At 48.0% G+C, this 17,599-nt stretch overlaps 1 protein-coding gene across 1 annotated transcript in view; it reads right to left on the bottom strand.

Moving 5' to 3' along the window:
* Positions 1 to 17,599, bottom strand: part of ADAM12 (ADAM metallopeptidase domain 12) — a 925,560-nt gene that overhangs the window by 401,293 nt on the left and 506,668 nt on the right. The window contains exons 5-6 of the mRNA XM_063962227.1: positions 16,679 to 16,755; positions 4,065 to 4,248 (exon numbers count right to left, since the gene is read on the bottom strand). Coding sequence (XP_063818297.1) covers positions 4,065 to 4,248; positions 16,679 to 16,755 — 261 coding nt within the window. The remainder of the gene's footprint in view (positions 1 to 4,064; positions 4,249 to 16,678; positions 16,756 to 17,599) is intronic.

Genomic DNA, 17,599 nt, shown 5'->3' with positions numbered 1-17,599 from the left:
ATTGAAGAAAGGCATACCCTCGCGGGACTCGCTTCGCTCACCACGCTTTGGGCACGGTGCACGGGCGGCGATGCTTTTGCATTTCAGGAGTACCTCCCGGCCAGCGCAGCTCCTGCAGCTGGCTGGAAGAACCTCTCCGCTGCCCGGGTCACAGCGGCTGCTTGTGATGTCATGCAGCCACCGCGGCCCGCCCCCCCCCCCCCCCCAACGGTCCGGCCACGCCTGCGTTGGCCGGACCGCGCCCCCTGAACGGCGGCTTAACACCGCCGTCCAGCCCCCTCCCACCCAGCGACCGCCTCTGCCTGTCAATCAGGCAGAGAAGATCGAGAGGCAACGACGGCCTTCGGCCATCTGGCATGCGCCGGCGCACTGCAGCGCCGGCGCATGCGCAGTACTGACCCCGATCGCACCTCTGCGATAAACTGCAGCGTGCGATCGGTTCACAATGACCCCCCCGAAAACATGTTAAATAGAAAAAAACATTTGTCTATCTTTTTTTTGTCGACCATTTCCATGTTGACTTTTGACCCTGTCGGCATTTTGACCCTGTCAACCTTTTTTTCATGTCGACCTTTTGACCCTGTCGACCTAATGTCTGTCTAACATACGGTGTCTATCTATTGACTGTCTATCATCTGGATACCTGCTGGGTCAACTAATTGTATTGTGCCCTTTGCCCCTTCAGGAGTTCATGATATGAGCATAAATTCCGCTAGGTGAGCCTTTGTAGTCATTTATCAGCAATGCCTAATGAGGGCCGTAATCTTGAATTAAGAGGCCCATTTATTAACGAGCGGTGACTGATGAGGACTATTTAATATTACCGCTTGTAATAGTAATATAAAATCTATTATCGCTCAGATGTAGCAATAAAATCTCACCAAGGCAGCTGATCAATACTCAGCTGCCTCAGGAATACTGGCACGGAACAGTAAGGTTTCGCTGGGTCAGTGTCATGTGCAAGCCATCCGTCTGTCTAACTACTGCACAGTAGAACTGAAGCCCAGACACGAGAGCCAGGCTGTGACTCTTATTGTTGCCCCCTGTGATACGGCTTTATGGGGTCTATGACCTAATCAGAGGTTCCCAAATGCGTTCCTCAAGGCACCCTAACGCTCCAGGTTTTAAAGATATCCCTTGCTCACTACAGATGGTTAAATCAAACTGACTGAGGTGGTAATTATGCCACCTGTGGCTAAGTATGGATATACTTAAAACCTGGACCGTTAGGGTGCCTTCAGGACTGCGTTTGGGACCCTCTGATCTAATAGCCTGCGTTTTGTGTGCACCAGCATGGTTTTGGTAATTTAAGGTAACGCCAGGTTGGTTTTTTCCTTAAAACCAATTGCCACTTTAAATCTAGCATCTATAGTATACCACCAACATTGCGTTGGTGAATGTAAATCACAGGTTATTACAGGGGTTATTCAGGTCACACCGCTAATCGATGCAATGGTAATAATCCCGGCTGCGGCGGCAGTGTGCAAGTGCAGGTCCCGTCATCCATGTGCTGATTGACAGACAGCAGCGTTTGCAAGACGGGTGGTGGGCGGCGAAGGAGCATTGCGGGGGCGGCACATCAAAAATAGGGACGGGTTGGCGGCATTTTCGGGGCGGCTGCGTGATGTCACATGCAGCTGCTCCGATCAAGAAAATGGCGACGGACCACCTGCATACGCAGAATAGCTGCGGCTGCAGGGGTTCGTCCATAGTAGCTGCGGTAGCAGCCACTGGGCAGGCCATTTAGCATGCCAAAGAACGGATTGCAAATTCTGCTTTTTAGCAGAATTTTAATCCATACTGAATAACCCCCTATATTTGCACATATGTATGAAGCGGAGATAAGCCCTCGCTGCATTTTCAATAGAGAACGGGATTAATGCAGTTTTTCACAATTCTTCTCTCAATGGGGGTCATTCCGACCCGATCGCTCGCTGCAGTTTGTCGCAGCGCAGCGATCGGGGCGGAATTGCGCATGCGCCGGTGCCGCAGTGCGCCAGCACATGGCAGCTGTCGATGTCTAGCGATCGCCTCTGAGGCAGAGGCGGTCGCTGGGCAGGAGGGGGCTGGACGGCGGCGTTATGCCGCCGTTTAGGGGCGCTGGTCGGAAGCTACTCTTGAAGTGTAAAGGCATCGCCGCTGTGCGATGCCTTTGCACTTCTGCGGGGGCGGCAGTGACATGCGGGGCGGACTAGCCCTGTGCTGGGCGTCCCCCGCGCATTTCAGTGTGAATGATTGTAGCTGTGCTAAATTTAGCACAGCTACGATCAACTCGGAATGACCCCCAATATTCTGAAAACAGAGAGATTCACTGGAAACCCTCCGAGTCAAATCTCTATGCACTAGCCCAGCCAGAGCACAATTATACCGGGACATCATCCCAACATTACAGTTTATAGCAAATTGAACTTGATAGTTGGGAGATGTGATAGTTGGGTTGGCCTTCACTTGTGTAATATGATAAAATGTAGTCTATGGGGGCTATTCACTGGTGGATGCAGTGTTAGAAAACGAGTGATTTTTGGAGCACTGCGCACGCGCAGCAGCTGCAGCGCATATGCGCAACCAATTATTATGCGATCGTATCCCGGAAGGATGCGATCATATCATGACTGACATGCGGCGGGGGCGTCCGTGGGCGGCAACACGGTGTTGTGGGGGAGTAGATCAGGAAACACAGGCGTGTTATGTCCGATTTCAGAGCCAGACGATGACGTCACGTACATTTCCTGAGTTTGAAAACATAGGCAGCGGTCAACCTCTACTTGAGGTTTTTGCGATGCGTTCACAATTGAATTGCGATCACATCACTGGGTGGCGCCACACATGCTGGGCGGCCTTGCCCTGTGCTGGGTGGCAGCGATTTCAGTTATCCAACTCTGAATAACCCCCTAAGTACTTTAATTATTTGCAATGATAACTTGCAAGCTATAAGTATGGGGTTGCAGCATACTGCACTACTACTTTTCCAGAGTACAGTATCTCATTCTTCAGACATAAAGGGACAGCTCCCAGCAGGGCCGGACTGCCCATATGGCACTTCTGGCAAATACCAGAAGGGCCGATGGGCAGGTCCTGTCATTAAGAGTGCCGGGAAGGCCATGCGGAGCGCACCCTCCGGCTCTTTGTTGTGGAAGCTCCCCCTCTCCTGCCCGTCTCCATAGAAATGGAGGCATGTCGTGAGTCCACGCCCCCTGACTCACAGCACCCCCCTGCCTGTTTCCATGGAAATGGTGGCGTGCCGTGAGTCCATGCCCCCTTGACTCATGGCACGCCTCCATCGCTAGTGTCCGCCACCCCCTTTAGAGGCGCAAGCGCCCCAGTCATGTCAGGGTCGATTTCGGGCCCCAGTCCATCCCTGGCTCTCAGTTCTGTACAGATCTTTCCATTCTCATCCAAAACATCTCCTATATATTAGCCCAGATCTGTGACTTTGTGACTCATTTCCTAATGCTGGGCGTGGCTAGGAGCTCTCATTGGGTTAGCGGCAGGTCTATCACACACAGCCCACAGCTGATTGGGTGTGAAACGCCCTCCCACACAGGTTACATCCAATGGGAGGCTCTGCCCTTTGGCTGCTGTGTGTTCCCTGGACTCCACTCGGCTGCAGAGGGACTCGCCGTTGGGGGAAAGCTGCGGTGCCTGGCCCGAGCACAGGAGACTTCACCGCCTGCTGCAGGGAACACCAACAAAGGTAAGCAGCTCAGCTGCTTCCAGGAGGAGAAGCAGGAGAAGCATTACCCGCCCCTCCCCCACTTGCACCACCTCCGGACCCCCTCCCCCACCCGTGGCACCACCGCACCCGCCCCTCCCCCACCGTGATGAATCACCTAGCTACTATATAACTGCTGTACAGAATTCTTGTTCCCCCATGTTGTTATCCTGGTATACCGTATCCCAGTGTCTCCTTCTGTGCACCAATCAGTTTATGAAACAAATGAAAGACTGAAGCCCTAGCATTGATTCCAGGCATTCGGGCAGCCTCCTGGAAACAGAATGTGCATCCAGTAATTGTACAGAACACAGCATATCTGTCTGTGACATACCCAGGGTGTATTGCTTACCCTTTGTAAATAATCTTCAGAGAATTGTAAAGTGTCATTCAGTGAAACGCCTGAGAGGTTAGAATGTTGGCGACAGGATCCCGCAGCCAGTTTTAGATGTTCTGCTCTGTAAAAGAGGTGGCTGCTTGTAGAATCAGCCTGTGGCTCCAGGACATATGCTCGGCTTTCAAGTGTAATTAATCCCCTGAAAATAAATAAGCAATGCGGTTAGTGCAGAATGTATTTAAATATTCATATGCAGTGCCCTGTATACAGTATGCATGGCCACATGCCAGGATATAGGGTGGCTTAGTAATAGAATATAAACATACCTATAGTGTAAGTAAAGATGCGACTGTTGTATTATGCATAGAGTACTGAAGAAGAGGGACTGTTCCATTCTATGTAAGATTCACAAAGGAAGAGTTAGGAAACCCTATAAAGAGGACAGGAGAAGCTGTTGCCCATAGCAACCAAGACGTTTTTAGCTATCATTTTATAGAAAATAGGAATTTAATACCTACCGGTAATTCCTTTTCTCCTAGTCCATAGTGGATACTGGGGTCTTGTACTTTAGTACCATGGGGTATAGATCGGGTTTACTGGAGCCTGGCACTTTAAAAATCTTTAGTGTGTGTGTATGTGTGTGCTGGCTCCTCCCCTCTATGCCCCTCCTACCAGACTCAGTCTAGGAAAACTGTGCCCGAGGAGACAGACATAATGGGGGTCATTCCGAGTTGATCACTCGCTATCAGATTTTAGCAGCCGTGCAAACGCATAGTCGCCGCCCACGGGGTAGTGTATTTTCGCTTTGCAGTTGTGCGAACGCCTGTGCAGCAGAACACCTGCAAACACATTTTGTGCAAAACAAGACCAGCCCTGTAGTTACTTATCCTGTGCGATGATTGCTACGACGAGTGACACAGTAATGACGTCAGATACCCGCCCAGCAAACGCCCGGTCACGCATACGTTTTTCCAAACACTCCCAGAAAACAGTCAGTTGACACCCATAAACACCCTCTTTCTGTCAATCTCCTTGCGTTCGGCTGTGCAGTTGGAATCGTCGCTAGAACCAGTGCAAAACCACAATGGACTTCGTACCCGTACGACGTGCGTGCGCATTGGGGTGCATACGCATGCGCAGATTAGCCCTTTTTTTCACTGATCGCTACACAGCGAACAACGGCAGCTAGCGATCAACTCGGAATGACCCCCCATATGAGAGAAGAACAGCGGTGAGGCAACAAGCCAACGCATAACCAGAAACGAGAGGAAGGCACCAACCAGAACAGAGGATAGCACCACCAACCTAACCAGGATAACATGGCTATCCCAACAACAAAACTGGACCGCAATGCTGGTCCAACCCAACACTTACACGGGTAAGCAGGAACGAAGCACTGAGGCGGGCGCCCAGTATCCACTACGGACTAGGAGAAAAGGAATTACCGGTAAGTATTAAATTCCTATTTTCTCTTACGTCCTATTGGATACTGGGGTCTTGTACTTTAGTACCATGGGGAAGTCCCCAAGCTCCAAAACGGGTGGGAGAGAGCTGAGACCCCTGCAAAACCGCCTGACCAAACTGAAGGTCATCCTTAGCCAAGGTATCAAACCTACAGAGTTTAACAAACGTGTTCGAACCAGACCAAGTAGCAGCTCGGCACAACTGTAAGGCCGAGACACCCCGGCAGCCGCCCAGGAAGAGCCCACAGACCTCGTCGAGTGGGCCTGAATAGGTGACGGCAAAGGCAGAGCCACCGAAGTATAGGCCTGTTGAATGGTCAACCTGAGCCAGCGAGCAATAGATTGCTTAGAAGCTGGCCGACCAATCTGGGAGGCATCATAAAGGACAAACAGCGAGTCATATTTCCGATGACGGTCCGTCCTTTTGACATAAATCTTCAGAGCCCTGACCACATTCAAGGACTCAGGACGAAGCGTCAGACAAAACTGGAACCACAATAGGCTGATTAACATAAAAAGCTGACATTACTTTCGGCAAAAACTGAGGACGGGTCCTAAGTTCCGCTCTGTCTTCATGAAATATCAAATAAGGGCTTTTACAGGATAAGGCCCCCCAATTCAGAAACACGCCTGGCAGACACCAATGCCAATAACATCACCGTCTTCCAGGTAAGACATTTTAACTCCACCCTATGTAAGGGTTCAAACCAGTCAGATTGGAGAAAGGCTAGAACCACATTGAGGTCCCACGGAGCTGTGGGAGGTACAAAGGGCAGTTGCATAAGAAGAACTCCCTTTAGGAAAGTCTGCACTTCAGACAACAAGGCAAGCTGTCTCTTGAAGAAAGTAGAGAGCGCAGAAATCTGGACTTTGAATGGAGCCCAACCGTAGGCCCATATCCACACCCGCTTGCAGGAAAAGTAGAAAACGACCAATACGAAATTCCACGGGAGAAACCTTTCTACCCTCACACCAGGAAACATACTTTTTCCAGATACGATGGTAATGTTTTGACGTAACCATCTTCCTGGCCTGGACCATGGTGGAATTGACCCTGGAGGGAAGACCTTTTCTAGCTAGAATTTCCCTCTCAACTACCAAGCCGTCAAACGTAGCCGCTATAAGTCTGGATAGACGAACGTACCTTGTTGAAGATCGTCTCGGAGCAGTAGAGGCCAGGGAACCTCCAGAGCCATGGCTAGGAGGTCCGAGTACCACGCCGGCCGATGCCAATCTGGGACAATCAGAATTGCCTGAACGCTTTCCCTTCTTAGTCTTTTGAGTACCCTTGGGATTAGCGGTAGAGGAGGCAATAGGTATACACACTGGTACATCCACGGTGTCGTCAGCGCGTCCACTGCAACCGCCTGCGGATCCCTCGTCATGGAACAGTAACGGCATAGCTTCTTGTTGAGTCGAGAAGCCATCAGATCTATCTGCGGACAGCCCCACCGGTGAATTAACTGTTGATACACCTCGGTATGTAGGCCCCGTTCCCCCGGATGGAGGTCGTGCTTGCTGAGGAAGTCTGCTTCCCAGTTGTCCACTCCTGGGATGAATATGGCTGAGATGACCCTTACGTTGGCCTCTGCCCAGAGGAGTATTTTTGATACCTCTCTCATCGCCGCTCTGCTTCTTGTTCCCACTTGTCGGTTTATATACCCTACCGCCGTGGCGTTGTCCGACTGAACCTGGATCGCCTAATTCTTCAGGAGATGAGAAGCCTGCAGTAGAGCACTGTAAAATTGCCCTGAGTTCCAGGATGTTTATCGGCAGAGCAGATTCCTGTCTTGACCATATCCCCCAGAACTGGGCCCCTTGGGTAACAGCACCCCATCCCCAGAGGCTGACATCCATCGTCAGTAGAATCCACGAGTGGATATTGAAACTCCTGCCCTCTACCAGGTGAGGAACCTGTAGCCACCATAATAGAGAAATCCTGTCTTCTGGAGACAAGGTCACTTCCTGATGCATGTGAAGGTGAGACTCCGACCATTTGTCCAGCAGATCCAGCTGAAAAGGCCGAGCATGAAATCTGCCATATTGGGTTGCCTCATAAGCAGCCACCATCTTGCCTAGTAATCGGATGCAAAGGATTATGGATACCCTGCGAGGACTGAGCACCAAGCGAACCATAGCCTGAATAGTCAAGGCCTTGACCATCAGGCGAAACACCTTTTGAGACACTGTATCCAGAATCATTCCCAGGAACTGAAGACAATGGGTCAGTTCCAGGTGAAACTTCTGAAAATTTAGGATCCACCCATGATCCGTAAGCAGGCGAGTCGTCAGATCGATGCTGTGCAGCAGACGCTCCCTGGACACAGCTATGAGGAGATTGTCCAAGTAGGGGACTATATTTACTCCCATCATGCACAGTTGCAGCACCATCTCCACCATGTCCTTGGTGAAGACCCTCGGAGCTGTGGATAATCCAAAGGGTAAGGCCTGAAACTAGAAATGGTCATCCAATATGGCGAACCTGAGGTAAGCCTGATGAGAAGGCCACATGGGAATGTGTAGGTAAGCATCCTTGACATCCAGAGACACCAGGAACTCCCCCTCCTCCAGAGCGAACACCACCGCCTGCAAAGATTCCATCTAGAATTTGAACACCTGCAGATACGGGTTTAGAGACTTCAGGTTCAAGATGTTGCGCACCGAACCGTCCAGTTTGGGAACGACAAAAAGACTGGAGTAAAAACCCCGGTTGCGTAATGGAGGAGGTACTGGAACCACCACCCCCGTCTGCAAAAGTTTTTCAATAGCCTCTTGCAAGGTAAGTTTTGCTGTGGGTAAAGCTGGTAAGTCCGACTTGAAAAATCTGTGAGGAGGTAGAGTTTGAGATTCCAGCCGGTAACCCTGGTAAATGAGGTCCCTCACCCAAGGATCCCAGCAGGACTCCACCCACATGTGGGTGAAGTGGTGAAGGAGAGCACCTACCTGAAAGTCGCCTTGCTGCTGGGCCCCTGCCTCTGAACCTTGCCACACGAGAGGATTGCAAGGAGGGTCCGGTGTAAGAACGCCTAGCAGGTGGCTCAGCCGACGGCAGATAGGTAGACTTACCCCCCGTTGCTTGGGAGATCCATTTATTTAATTCATCTCCAAACAAGGCATCACCTGTAAAGGGAAGATTTTCTACACCCTTCTTGGAATCAGCTTCTGCTGACCACTGACGTAACCACAGAGCTCTGCGCGCCGAAACAGCCATAGCAGTAGTACGACCATTAATCCTACACAACTCCTTAATAGCCTCGCTCATAAAATTTGCAGCATCCTGTATATGTTGCAGCAGAGTAACTACATCATACCGGGGCAGAGAGTCTAAACCGTCAAGAACATTATCAGACCACTTGACTACCGCCCAGGAAATCCGCCCACAAACAATTGTGGGGCACCGAGCTGCGCCTGCTGCCGTATATATATTGCCTTGAGCGTGGTCTCAATTTTACGGTCAGCTGGCTCTTTTAGGGATATAGCCCCTGGCACCGGCAGTACCAGTTTCTTAGACAGTCTGGATACAGACGTTTTGACTGACGGGGGGTTTTCCTATACCTTCCTGTCCTCAGCCGGAAGGGGAAAAGTAGATAAAAACCTCTGAGGAATTTAAATTTTTTTTTATCAGGGTTTAACCAGACCTCCCTGGCCAGGGAGTTTAATTCTTTAGACACAGGGAAAGTTGCTGAAGTCTTAGGTCTAACATTAAAATACAACCCCTCATCTGGTTCTGCCTCCTGATCCGGTATGTGAAGGACCTCTCTTACAGCAAAAATGAGAGCCTCCACCCCAGGGGACAGAGAGCTGTCCTCATCCATATCATCATCACCTACATCAGGCTGATCAGAGTGGAGCACCTGTGGCAGTGAGCGTTTATGTGAAACCACTAGAGGGGGCTGAGAAGCCTTCTTGGTATCTGCTGCTTTAGCCACACAATCAATAGAGTATTTTAACACCTGTCTCTCTCTTTTAGCTGCAGCCAATTCTGAATTTACATTCTGAATCATGCTTTTAAAGCTATTGAACCAATCAGGTGCCTGTGAGGTGGGTCCCTGTGGTGATAAGGAACATTGCTCACACATGAGTGACTCCGCTGAAGACGGGGTAGAGTTACAAGCAACACACATAACCATGTCAACAGACATCTTACACAATAGTAATACAGAGCAGCCCATTGACCAACACCTCCACACAGACCCTAGAGAGCCCCTGGAGTGACACTGAGGAGCGGATACTGGCATACAGAACACAGCAGCACAATGTGTAGAAGTAGGTGTATGACCTGATATAAGTGCAGTGGTGCTACCGCTGGCGTGCTCTCCCCTTTCTATGACCCCCCTGGTACCAGTCTGTAGCAGCGTGGGTCCTGGAGGAGCAGCGTGCATGCAGCCTTGAAGATCCGGAGCAGCAGGAAATGGCGCCTTCCCGTCGCTGGTCCCGCCCTGGGAAGCCCCGCCCCTTGTAATGGCGTGCATCCCTATGATAGTTTATACAGGCCACATATAATGAACAGCATAATATGCAATGTACAGTACACACAAAGCCCTGAGAACAGTGACAACTGTGGGGCTTAACAGCCCTGAGCCAGTTCGTCTGCGGCGGGCACCGCAGCTCCGAGCCCGTGACCGCCGTGTGACTTGCAGCCAAAACAGCACTGAGTACCCGCTAACCGGGACCCCGGTGTAACACTCACTGCACCTGGGTTTTCAGCATCTGTTAGAGGGTGGCGACTAGCTGCTGGCGTGGGCACACATACTAACGCTGTGTGATCAGCACCTTAGGAGCTCAGTGTCCTGTCAGCTGGGATTACGAACCATTAACCCTTAGGAGGTTGGTTCGGTCCCCCCTCTAAGTCCCACGAAGCAGGTAGACTGATTGCCAACCAGAGCTACATGAAAATAATAAACGAAAATAAAAATAAAGGAAAATCTCTGGAGCTCCAGAGAGATGAACTCGGCTCCTTGGGCACATTTATCTAAACTGAGTCTGGTAGGAGGGGCATAGAGGGGAGGAGCCAGCACACACATGCACATACTAAACGTTTTTTAAAGTGCCAGGCTCCAGTGGACCCAATCTATAGAACCCCATGGTACTAAAGTACAAGACCCCAGTATCCACTAGGACGTAAGAGAAAGTACTTGGTAAATGATAGCTAGCAGTTTATAGATTGCTGTGGCCAGTTTCTCCAGCAAAAGAAGGGGTGCTCTGGTGCACAGACACTGTTACTATTGCCGTAAGGCCAGGCCCCTGTGAACAGTAACCACGACTCCTTTCCGGAAGCGCGCACACAACTTCATGTCCAGTCCATCCCTGATGGGAAGACATGAGGGGCTCATTCTGAGGTGGATGGAGATGTGGCTGCGTCACCATCTATTGGTGGTCACCCGTCAGATGTGTCCACTTACATCTTTGCTTTTTTACAAATTTGGCACAACATGCAAAACACGGCTAAGCTGTTTATCACGAGTAGCGAGTGGATGAATTTAAAAAAAAATTGTTTGCCATAATAGAATATGTATAAAGTAACATATTAAAGAGGCAAATTAAGAAAATTAACAAGGCATGGCTAAATCTCTGAGTCTAAGGCATGCAAAACTGTGCCATACATGGCGGGATATAGCAAAGATGTATGTGGACACATCTGTATATATATATATATATATATATATATATATATATTAACTACTGCTAGTGCATGCATGATAATATACCAGATTAATAACAGCAATGCACTGTAGAAAATACACCATAGTCCTGTGCAGTATAATGTAACATATTTACAGTATAACGTATAATTCAAGTGCACAGTCTGGAACCTGATACCTATATGAGGAGGGCTCACAGGCAGTAAGGCCAACCGGGGATTTCCACTGAACAACTGTGGGCCAGTCCAACCCTGTGTATACCTGTTGCATATGAGACACAGACAAGGCTGTCACTTCGGGCGTGCAAGCAATGTCGCCACCAAGCGCGAAAGGCTGTACAGCACATGAATTTGGCTAGTGGGGTGCCCTGAATGGACCCTAAAGCCAGCGCAGCTGCTGCCCGGAGTGTCCGAAAGAAGCTTCAGACATGCATCCTCCAGACTGTAGAGCCACTTGGAGCATTCCCCCTGCCACCTCGCAATGATGTCATGGCTTCATAGTTTTGGGGGTGGGGCCAGCACAGGTGGAACATCACCCTGTTACAATGCTGGACACAGAACAGCAGACAAGGAAAAACAGTAAAAACACTGAGGTGAAAAAGAGCATACAGTAGTAATGCAGCAGAAAATAAACATCTTTGCCTGGTGGATATAAAGGTCTTGATGAAAAACACAGAAAAGTAAGACAATATGTTGTACAACACAGTAGTGTGAATTTGAAACACACATTTAGCGCCACTTAGTCAACAAAACTCGAGCTGAGCGGACATGCCGCCATTGTAGCCGATGTATGTCTAACTTATTCCCTATTTTTTGTAATATAAAAGTTTATAAGATATTTTGCAAAGTTGGTGATTTTGGAAAGCATCCCTTATTTACGACTCTGCAAACTTCTGCCTAATGATCTGTTATTGAGGTTCATAAACCAGCGAGGAGACGCAGAGCGACGGAGTCAAATGTCAGCACACGGATAATAAACTAATAAGCTCATCCGTCTATATTTGGGAGATTTTTCTTTATAAAGCAGAGAGGCTGAGATAATAATATATTAGCACTGAGGACAGGATTACAGCTCCGCGCGGTGCCAGATGTTCCAAAGAAGCAAAATGTGAAGTGGAGGAAAAAAACAAACCAGGAAAATCTGCTTGGAGCCATTTTCAATAGGTAGCACTTTAATGCCAATTTTTGATAATTACTGTGATTAATCCATCAACGAGAGCAAATGCTGCGGTAATTATTGCATATTGAGGTCATTGTTTGTTAAATAATTGTATTATTAAGTTTAGAATGAAAATCAACACTTTACTAACCTTGAAGCATAAATTGGTTAATTGCACAGTGCAGCTTGTGTTTCCACCTTAATGGAGCCTGCCTGTTACTAAGGTCTGTTTGGTAAACCTTGCAAGACAAAAGAGGCCACTCTATAAAAGTGGCTATGTGGTAAAGTCATATAAAATCAAAACAAAAAAAGACTGAAGTACACAAATGTCACATTTTAAATAAAGAGGATGTCCAACATTTGGGAGTGTACAGATGGAGCCATGGTTATCTTGGCTTCTCTGCTGCACTTAGGCACACCATGGTTTATTAGATTAAGCCCTTCATCTATTGTTCTCAGCTGCAATACAATACAGAGAGAACAATACATCAGGGGATTAAATCATTACAGCAGGGGATTAAGTCAGACTACCCTGCTCAATTAATCCTATTAAAAGCCAAGATAAAGGTGGCTCCTTCTGTATATGGAACAACACCACTGCTCAGCCCTAGGATTGGGGCAAAGGGATTACATGCCCCAGAAATCCTGCAGACAAGCTTGATGTACATACTGTACATTGTACATACCCTTTCTAACAACTCGGCGTCCCTAGCCACCCATTCACGGGAACCAATTAAAAGAAAAAATCATAACATGCTACTCCTGCGATCATGCACCGTCTCTCCACATTCTTCCATTCTGTAAATAGCTGTCAGCACTCTGATTGGTGGATAGCTCCAGCCATCCACCAAGCAGCACGCTGACAGCCATTCACTGTCTGGCTGCAGGCTGGAAGCAGGTAGAGAATATTGCCTAGCTACTCTGATTGTTTGACCACCACCTGCCCCTGTTCAAAGGCCCTTAGAATTGTGGAGCCCTGGGCAGCTGCCCAGTGTGCCTAAACATTTAGATGGCCCTGTGGGTGTCTTGGAAACAGGGGGACTTGTGGGGTGAGTGGAGCATTACACCACGACAGTTGTGTCCCCATAGCTGTGGTAATAGTTTGCCAGAAGTGAGGATTTATGTGATAAGCCCAATGGAAGAAAACCTGATATTTGAAAGAGCTACAGTATAATAAAATTCAGCTTAGCCCCAGGCGACCAGTTTACATTTATGTGATCAGTATATGATACAAAAAGAACTGTATAGACAGTATGAAATCCATAAAGTATCCTATGGAGTAGTATTCCATACAGAGAGCATTGTATGGAACATTATACAATACAGAGAGCATTTTATGGAACATTATACAATACAGAGAGCATTCTATGGAACATTATACAATACAGAGAGCATTCTATGGAACTCTATAGAAATACAAAGAGCAGGGATGGTATGGGAATCCTGGCTCTTGGGATGCCGGCAGTCATAATACCGACAGCAGCATCCCGACGCTCAGGATCCCGATACCTAGTGGGTAAGTATTCTATCCAGGGGCGCTTTAAAAGTGGAGGAGGCCTGTGTGCAGCCTCCGACATTCGGGCTCACACTCTACTGTGCATGCGCAGATCACCAGGAAAATGGCGTGGTGGACATTTTCCCTGTGATTTCTCTACTGTGCATGCGTAGAACACTGTAAAAATGGCCGCTGCTGACGTCGACATGGAACTCCGGAGGGGTAAGTATTAAAAATGGGTGCACCCATTATAAATACGCCAGTGATTCTATCCATAATCCCCAAACCCCCTAACCCTCTTCTTCCACAGCCTGACCCTAACCCTCCCTCCCCTACCCCTATAGCCTATCCCTATCCCTCCCCAGGGGTGCCTAACCCTAAGCATAACATTAACCCTCCTCCTCCCCACAGCCTAACCCTAACCATCCCCCTGCAGCCTAAACCTTCCTACCCCCCACCCCCCTGCGGCTTACCTCTCCACAGCCCCGGCAAACCCTCATTCGGGATTCGGCAGTCGGGACTCTGGATTGTAATCCATGTCGGGATCCCGATGCCGACATTCTGAGTAGTGTCGGATTCTGGCGTCGGTATTTCGACTGCTGGGATCTCGAATGCCGGGATCCTGAGTGGATCCCAAAGAGCATTGGAGGGATCAGTGTACAATACATAAACCATTTTAGGGAGTAGTATACAATACAGAGAGCATTGTATGGACTGTGTATAATACAGAAAGAAATGTAGGGACCTGTATGCAATATTGGGGGTCATTCCGAGTTGATCGCTAGCTGAATTTTTCGCAGCGCAGCGATCAGGCTAAAAAACGGCAGTTCTGCGCATGCGTATGCGGCGCAATGCGCACGCGCGACGTACGGGCACAACGAACTATGTAGTTTTGCACAGGGTCTAGCGATGCATTTCAGTCGCACTGTTTGCCGCAGAGTGATTGACATGAAGTGGGCGTTTCTGGGTGGCAACTGACCGTTTTCAGGGAGTGTTCGGAAAAACGCAGGTGTGCCAGGAAAAACGCAGGCATGGCTGGGCGAACGCTGGGCGGGTTTGTGACGTCAAATCCGGAATTGAATAGTCTGAAGTGATCGCAAGCGCTGAGTAGGTTTTGAGCTACTCTGAAACTACACAAATTTTTTTTGCATGCGCTCTGCTATACAACCGTTCGCACTTCTGCTAAGCTAAAATACACTCCCAGTGGGCTGCGGTATAGCGTTTGCACACCTGCTAAAACTAGCTAGCGAGCGAACAACTCGGAATGACCCGCATAGAGCGGACTGCCGGGACCAGTATACAACAGAGAGAGCATTATATGGACCAATATAGAATTTAGAAAGCATTCTAAGCAGTAGTATACAATACAGAAAACAATGTATACAACTGTCTACAATACAGAAAGCATTGTAAGGTTCAGTATTCAATACATAAAGCATTCTAGGAAGAAGTACACAACAGCGAGAACATTGTGTAGACCAGTAAGCAATACAGAGAGCATTTTAAAGATCTGCATAAAATACGTAAAACAGTCTGGAGAGTAGTATACAATACACAGGGCCTTGTATGGACCCTTATAAATTGTAGAGACCAGTATATACAATACATACAGTATTATAGTGACTAATAGTGAGTGCAGTGAGAAATAACAATTTCCTTAATTTCAAGATTCCCACCCTATGGTGCAGAATGAAATGCATATTTTAAGGGTCTTGTATGAAAACTGGCATTGGTAAATGGTAAGGGGTGTATTCTGGGCCTAATTTTAAACTACAGAATGTGGAGTTAGTTAATATGTTTCCGTGCTGACTGGCAGAGAGAAGAAAAATATTCAGAATCTCTCTGCAAAATATAAATCTTCTGTTCCAAGTGCTACACCAACCCAACTGCAGAGCAGAATGAATGGAGTGTGGTTGTACAGAACCTCCTCTATCCATTGCCAGGGAATGATAATTTAAATTTGCAGTGTGGGATGCAAAGCAGGAATGGAAATCATATATTGTCTTGCTGGATCTTTACACCTGTGGAATGACCTTCTCTGACGCCCATCACCACTGGCAAGGGCTCCTTAGAATTAGATATGAGCAAAGAACTGACAAGGAACAAGCCTGTGGTGATGGGCATCAGAGAAGGTCACACCTGTGGACTGACCTTCTCTGACGCCCATGACCACTGGCAAGGGCTCCTAAGAATTAGATATGAGGACAGAGCTAGCAAGGAACAAGCCTGTGGTGATGGGCATCAGAGAAGGTCACACCTGTGGACTGACCTTCTCTGACTCCCATCACCACTGGCAAGGGCTCCTAAGAATTAGATATGAGGACAGAGCTAGCAAGGAACAAGCCTGTGGTGATCGGCATCAGAGAAGGTCACACCTGTGGACTGACCTTCTCTTACGCCCATCAGCACTGGCAAGGGCTCCTTAGAATTAGATATGAGCAAGGAACAAGCCTGTGGTGATGGCATCAGAGAAGGTCACACCTGTGGACTGACCTTCTCTGACGCCCATGACCACTGGCAAGGGCTCCTAAGAATTAGATATGAGGACAGAGCTAGCAAGGAACAAGCCTGTGGTGATGGGCAGAGAAGGTCACACCTGTGGACTGACCTTCTCTGACGCCCATCACCACTGGCAAGGGCTCCTAAGAATTAGATATGAGGACAGAGCTAGCAAGGAACAAGCCTGTGGTGATCGGCATCAGAGAAGGTCACACCTGTGGACTGACCTTCTCTTACGCCCATCAGCACTGGCAAGGACTCCTAAGAATTAGATATGAGGAAAGAACTAGCAAGGAACAAGCCTGTGCAGCTTTCCACACATGCAGATCTATACAGTGAGATCATGAAAAGAGATATAATAGGATGACGTACCTGAGACCAGAGCAGAAGCTTAAGCTGACTGCTGACTTGGGATGTCCCTCTACCTTTCCATGGTAGTAGCAGCGATCCTAATACAATGAAAGGAAGAAAGGTCAGCGCTCAGTTATACTTTAGCTGCTATAGTTTTATCATGGCCTAGTTATGAGAACTAGAAAACGGGACATGTAGAGGGAGAAATCATTCTTTGGTCCTGCTATCATCCATCATTAGTCCAAGGTTAAATAATGCATCCATATGACACAGGAAGGTGTAAGTCAACACTATTAAATAAAAAGACTTAAATTGGTAATTAGCAACAGCAAAATGTTGCTATTCTAGGAGAATCGGAAGCATGGCCAGATGAATGGAATTGCGTCATCAGGATCCAACCCCTACGCACATCTCATATAAGCGAGATCAGAGAGGGAGGAGCAAGTAGGTTATAGGTTGCACCACATCAGTGTAATGTAAGGGCCAAAAGGGTGTTTCCTGTATCTGCGTTTAATCACTCAACTGTACACACCAGCGCGTACAGAGGGAGATGTATCAATGCTTCTGAAGAGCAGAGAAGTAAACGAGTGGAGCTTCTAGCAACCAATCAGCTTGTACCTATCATTGTATACAATGTACATGATAAATTACCTAATGATAATTAAAAGAAAGATTTTTCATTCTTTATTATACATGTTCATGTTATTCCTTTGTATTGTTGATACGGGATTCGGTCAACAGGTTTTGATTGTCAACATGGACGATCAACAAAAAAAATGTTGACATTGTTAAAATGTCAACATGTTCATAATGTTGATATTTGACATGTTGACACCAGAAGGACGATAGTACATCTTTGTGTTATTTTTAGGGTTAGGCTAAAATATGCAAAAAAACTGGTGTCATTATGAACATGTTGACATTTGACCATGTTGGCATTTG

This window comes from Pseudophryne corroboree, chromosome 3 (genome assembly GCF_028390025.1).
Source record: "Pseudophryne corroboree isolate aPseCor3 chromosome 3, aPseCor3.hap2, whole genome shotgun sequence".
Taxonomy (NCBI): domain Eukaryota; kingdom Metazoa; phylum Chordata; class Amphibia; order Anura; family Myobatrachidae; genus Pseudophryne; species Pseudophryne corroboree.
The sequence above is the reverse complement of the archived record's forward strand: the minus strand, read 5'-3'. Positions and strand labels throughout refer to the sequence as shown.